Source organism: Colias croceus, chromosome 4, assembly GCF_905220415.1.
Source record: "Colias croceus chromosome 4, ilColCroc2.1".
In the NCBI taxonomy this organism is placed as follows: domain Eukaryota; kingdom Metazoa; phylum Arthropoda; class Insecta; order Lepidoptera; family Pieridae; genus Colias; species Colias croceus.
Genome location: NC_059540.1, coordinates 9,129,139 through 9,135,138, shown reverse-complemented (window position 1 = coordinate 9,135,138; position 6,000 = coordinate 9,129,139). Strand labels below are relative to the sequence as shown.

The window sequence follows — 6,000 nt, the reverse complement described above, 5'->3', positions numbered from 1 at the left end:
TTAAACTAAAATTGATACGGGCTTTTTTTCTATTTCCTTGAATCTTATTATTCTGTTTTATAAGCAGTTTATAAACTATTTAATTTTTGCTAAGATTGAAAAGAGGCGCCATCTTCCGATAGAAGCTAGAAGTTTTTATCATTATATATGCTCATAGATGGCGTTGACTTGTCATGTTTAGTTAATGTTATACTAGATGGCGGTAGAAGTCCAGATTAAAGTTTTATAAATATGATCCATAATATTATGTCTAGTTTTTATTTTTAAACCTTCTCAAGTATAAATTATTTTCTTTGAAGGTCAATTAATTTTAAATCAAAAACAAACTGGATTACTTCACTACTTGAGTATATGAATTGATTTTAAGTAACTGTCCATAAACAGTGGTTCGGTCACGTGATATTCTCGAATTACTAAGTACCTAGCTATGTACATACATATTTTATGGTAAGGTCATTTTCATTGTACTGATGCAACTTGTTTTAAAATAAATAAAATCTCTTGGTATTATTGAATATAAGTTTGTAAATAAATGCTCACAATACAGATTCATTGAATAATGTGGCATTGAAATAACTTATGTACACAAGCATAGAGATAATATTATGTACTAGTACATATTATATCTATGTACACAAGTAAATTTTTCAATATGATCTGTTCACGTGCTTACATATTAATATATCTAATAATAATTTATACTTAGGCATATTATTTATAAACAAAATAAATCAAACAAATTTTATCCGTTTATCTCACATTTATATTCCAAGCAATTGACGTTCCATGTACATGCACAACAACAATCACAATAATATCAATAACATCATTCAAAATGTAAAATAAAAATAAATCTATTATTCAATAAATATAAATAACGTAATACTCTGTCTATTTACAAAATTCCACTAAAATAAATTAAAGCTTCATTGCGTGACTCGATAGGCCTGTTCCCGGCTTGTTTCTTGTCAACTCCGTTCCGAGCTAACACTACGGACCCTTCTGATAAAGTTCTCCACTTTTCGACATGGGCTCTGACATTCCTGATTCGACTCTATGAGGTATGGACCAAGATGATTTTCCCGTCCCTCTGGCGTACGGCTACCCGAACCTTTAATTAAAAATGGTTCCAAATCAGCATTCACGGACCGTGTTGTAACCGCGTTCGTGTTTTCCTCCAACGCAACTCTTTCCGCTTCCTTTTGTCGAAGCCACACTGGAGAATTAACATAAACTCGAGGTCTCTCTCTCAACGCGTTGCATCTTTCCAACGCTGGTCTGTATATTGGTGCCGGGGGCCTGTACGCAGCTGTTATGGGCACACCTCTTCCAATGACACTACAAATTAATCCTTTCAAAGCTGCTCTAAAGTCTTTTAAATGATATGCATACAAAAGTGGATTAATTGCTGAGTTTAAATGGGAGAAAATTATGCAGAAGTATGTGAGAGGGTTCGGTATGTCTAGCTCCGGCATAAACGCTTTTATGGCATTGATAGTGTACAAAGGTATCCAACAGATAATGAAGAAAAAGACGATGATCGCCAGGTTTTGTGTAGCTTTTACTTCACGTTTCTGGGCCGCTCCTAGCACTCGCAGCATAGTTCCAGCACGACCCTGTCCACCTTCTACGGTCACCACTGCACTCATCTGAAAAAATAATATAAACATTATCATATTATTTAAATCTAAAACGTTGAAGGAGGGTAAATTATGTTGATTAGGCATTTGTAGGTACTTCCACAATCGAGAAGATTAGGCAAAAACTTGTTGTCAAATCTATTCTATCAATACAATTGGTGTAATAACTACAATGGACATCACACTCGACAATGGTCGAAATTTTGTTCAAATAATATGACCTTGTTACGAGACAATAACCGCATACCTATAGACAATAACCATAGACTATGTTTAGCATGTCTTTAGGTAACCTATTTACATAAAAAAGTTATGCTACCATTGTAAGCTATAGATTTCGTTAGAAATTTATTTCGATAATGGATTTGTAGGTATATTAATGTATGTATTTTATGAATATTTTTATTTATAAAATATCTACATTAATAAAAATACTAGCTGACCCAACAAACGTTGTTCTGTCCTTTTGGGCATGAAAAATAGATATTGTCCGATTCGCAGGCCTACCCAATAGGGTAGGCAGGTAATAAATATACATACATTAATATACCTACAAATCCATTTTTATGCACACAAAATTTCATGAGAATAGGTCGAGCCATTTCGGAGGACTTTAATTATTATGAGAATATTATACCTACTTATAGGATGTATGTATTATATTTAAACTTGGTGTAAAAATTTGATACTATCATCCGAATTTTTTACTTATGACAAAAATTCGTAAGCAATAATATAGGTAGGTACAAGATACCTAACCATTGTTACATGTATAAATATAAAAAAATGAGTAGGTATTAACATTATCATGTAAAATCAACGCAATTCGTTTGACTTCGGTCGTTGACATCGTGGTGGGTGAAAGCATGCGTGCATGCATGCATACAACCAAGATACAACTTTCTATTTAAAAATCGACATGCCAAATTTAAAAATATGAATCAAAAACATTCCTGTAATAATAATTACAGAAATTTGTAATAACACAAAAATATGTGATTTCTCTTTATTTACACACCTAGTTACTTCAATAATGTAGATTTTTTTATCAATCTCAAATAAGTAGGTACCCATTTATACTTTTAAGTTCTGCATTTTTTATATAACTAGATGGCGTGCGAAGACGGCCTGTTTTTTAATCTTGAAAACACGCACAGTATCTCGATTGACACCAATTAATTACATTCAACTCTATCCAGTGTAAATCGATGAAGGATAAGAAATAGATAAAAACTAAGATTAACTTTACATTACTAGTAATAAAATTGGATGCATCTAAATACATTATTGTACTGAAAATAAGCCTTGCTTAGTATGTATTAGGTATATTTTAAAGATATTTTATATGGGTAGTAGGTATTGATACTAATTGATAAAATATATTAATTCTAAAGATATTTTTTAAACTTTCACTATTTAGCTAATTATGTAACTTTTTTCGTCACAGCCGGTTACAAAACTTCATAGTCTAAATAAACTGTACAACGCTAGAGCTAGAGGAAGGTAGGTAATTGATCCATAATTTTACTTCCTCAAGACTTCCAACATTAATTAGACATAATAAATGTACCGTTTACACAGTACGCATTGTACGCAGAAAGTCAGTATTTTTAAACGTACTAGACATTTAATAAAGACCGCCTTCTGTGAGTTGTAAGTTTCATGTGGCGAGCACAATAAAGTATACCTAATAAAAAAATTAGGTAAATAGGTAAGGTAGGTAAATAGGTTTACGTATCTATACATATAATAAATCTGTAGAAGGGTCAATTCTGTACATTGAAAATATTGAAAAAATAAATAGCAGGGGGTGTTACTGGATCGATACCAAACCCAAATATTATGTGATTAAAAAAATTTTTGTCTGTCTGTATGTGAAGGCATCACGTGAAAACTAGCGGTTCGATTTCGATGAAACTTGGTATAATTATACCTTATTATCCTGGGCGTAAAATAGGATACTTTTTATCCTGGAAAAATACGTAGAAAAAAATTAATCTTAATTTTTCAGTTTTATCCATAGACGTTGCGTATTATTATAGGCCTAGCCGTATTTGGGAATTGGGTCCAATAGATATTTATAAGATTTTATTGTCAGAGGTACCTACTCAAAATGGAGAAATAAACCATCCACGCGAAGACCGACATCCGCGCGGACGGAGTCGCGGGCGGAAGCTAGTTTTTAATATATATGGTACTCATATGCTTTAATATCCTTATCCTATAAATTTATAAAGAATAGAAAAAATTCGATCACGAGGCGGGACTTGAACCCGCATCCTTCGCGCCATTCCGGGGCGGATGCCTAACCAACTCAGCCACTCGTGACCCGCCTGAGCAATCGAATTTATTCTATCCTTTCAGTTTTATGTGTCTTAAGGGACACACCGCGCGCCATCTATTGAGATGATTTAACAACCATTTCAACCAATATGAAGCACTTTTCAGTGAATACAATATTGTAACGATGGGACACGACCTTTTCTTGAATTTATATTTTTTGGTTTTTATGGCATTCAAATGCTTTATAAATATAAATTTATAAAGAATAGAAAAAATTCGATCACGAGGCGGGACTTGAACCCGCATCCTTCGCGCCATTCCGGGGCGGATGCCTAACCAACTCAGCCACTCGTGACCCGCCTGAGCAATCGAATTTATTCTATCCTTTCAGTTTTATGTGTCTTAAGGGACACACCGCGCGCCATCTATTGAGATGATTTAACAACCATTTCAACCAATATGAAGCACTTTTCAGTGAATACAATATTGTAACGATGGGACACGACCTTTTCTTGAATTTATATTTTTTGGTTTTTATGGCATTCAAATGCTTTATAAATATAAATTTATAAAGAATAGAAAAAATTCGATCACGAGGCGGGACTTGAACCCGCATCCTTCGCGCCATTCCGGGGCGGATGCCTAACCAACTCAGCCACTCGTGACCCGCCTGAGCAATCGAATTTATTCTATCCTTTCAGTTTTATGTGTCTTAAGGGACACACCGCGCGCCATCTATTGAGATGATTTAACAACCATTTCAACCAATATGAAGCACTTTTCAGTGAATACAATATTGTAACGATGGGACACGACCTTTTCTTGAATTTATATTTTTTGGTTTTTATGGCATTCAAATGCTTTATAAATATAAATTTATAAAGAATAGAAAAAATTCGATCACGAGGCGGGACTTGAACCCGCATCCTTCGCGCCATTCCGGGGCGGATGCCTAACCAACTCAGCCACTCGTGACCCGCCTGAGCAATCGAATTTATTCTATCCTTTCAGTTTTATGTGTCTTAAGGGACACACCGCGCGCCATCTATTGAGATGATTTAACAACCATTTCAACCAATATGAAGCACTTTTCAGTGAATACAATATTGTAACGATGGGACACGACCTTTTCTTGAATTTATATTTTTTGGTTTTTATGGCATTCAAATGCTTTATAAATATAAATTTATAAAGAATAGAAAAAATTCGATCACGAGGCGGGACTTGAACCCGCATCCTTCGCGCCATTCCGGGGCGGATGCCTAACCAACTCAGCCACTCGTGACCCGCCTGAGCAATCGAATTTATTCTATCCTTTCAGTTTTATGTGTCTTAAGGGACACACCGCGCGCCATCTATTGAGATGATTTAACAACCATTTCAACCAATATGAAGCACTTTTCAGTGAATACAATATTGTAACGATGGGACACGACCTTTTCTTGAATTTATATTTTTTGGTTTTTATGGCATTCAAATGCTTTATAAATATAAATTTATAAAGAATAGAAAAAATTCGATCACGAGGCGGGACTTGAACCCGCATCCTTCGCGCCATTCCGGGGCGGATGCCTAACCAACTCAGCCACTCGTGACCCGCCTGAGCAATCGAATTTATTCTATCCTTTCAGTTTTATGTGTCTTAAGGGACACACCGCGCGCCATCTATTGAGATGATTTAACAACCATTTCAACCAATATGAAGCACTTTTCAGTGAATACAATATTGTAACGATGGGACACGACCTTTTCTTGAATTTATATTTTTTGGTTTTTATGGCATTCAAATGCTTTATAAATATAAATTTGTAAAGAATAGAAAAAATTCGATCACGAGGCGGGACTTGAACCCGCATCCTTCGCGCCATTCCGGGGCGGATGCCTAACCAACTCAGCCACTCGTGACCCGCCTGAGCAATCGAATTTATTCTATCCTTTCAGTTTTATGTGTCTTAAGGGACACACCGCGCGCCATCTATTGAGATGATTTAACAACCATTTCAACCAATATGAAGCACTTTTCAGTGAATACAATATTGTAACGATGGGACACGACCTTTTCTTGAATTTATATTTT

General features: G+C 35.0%; 1 protein-coding gene across 1 annotated transcript in view; it reads right to left on the bottom strand.

Moving 5' to 3' along the window:
* Nucleotides 1-746: 746 nt before the first annotated feature.
* LOC123691001 (adenosine receptor A2b) overlaps nt 747-6,000 on the bottom strand; it is a 50,203-nt gene continuing 44,949 nt past the window's right edge. The window contains exon 3 of the mRNA XM_045635170.1: nt 747-1,649. Coding sequence (XP_045491126.1) covers nt 969-1,649 — 681 coding nt within the window. The 3' untranslated portion in view covers nt 747-968. The remainder of the gene's footprint in view (nt 1,650-6,000) is intronic.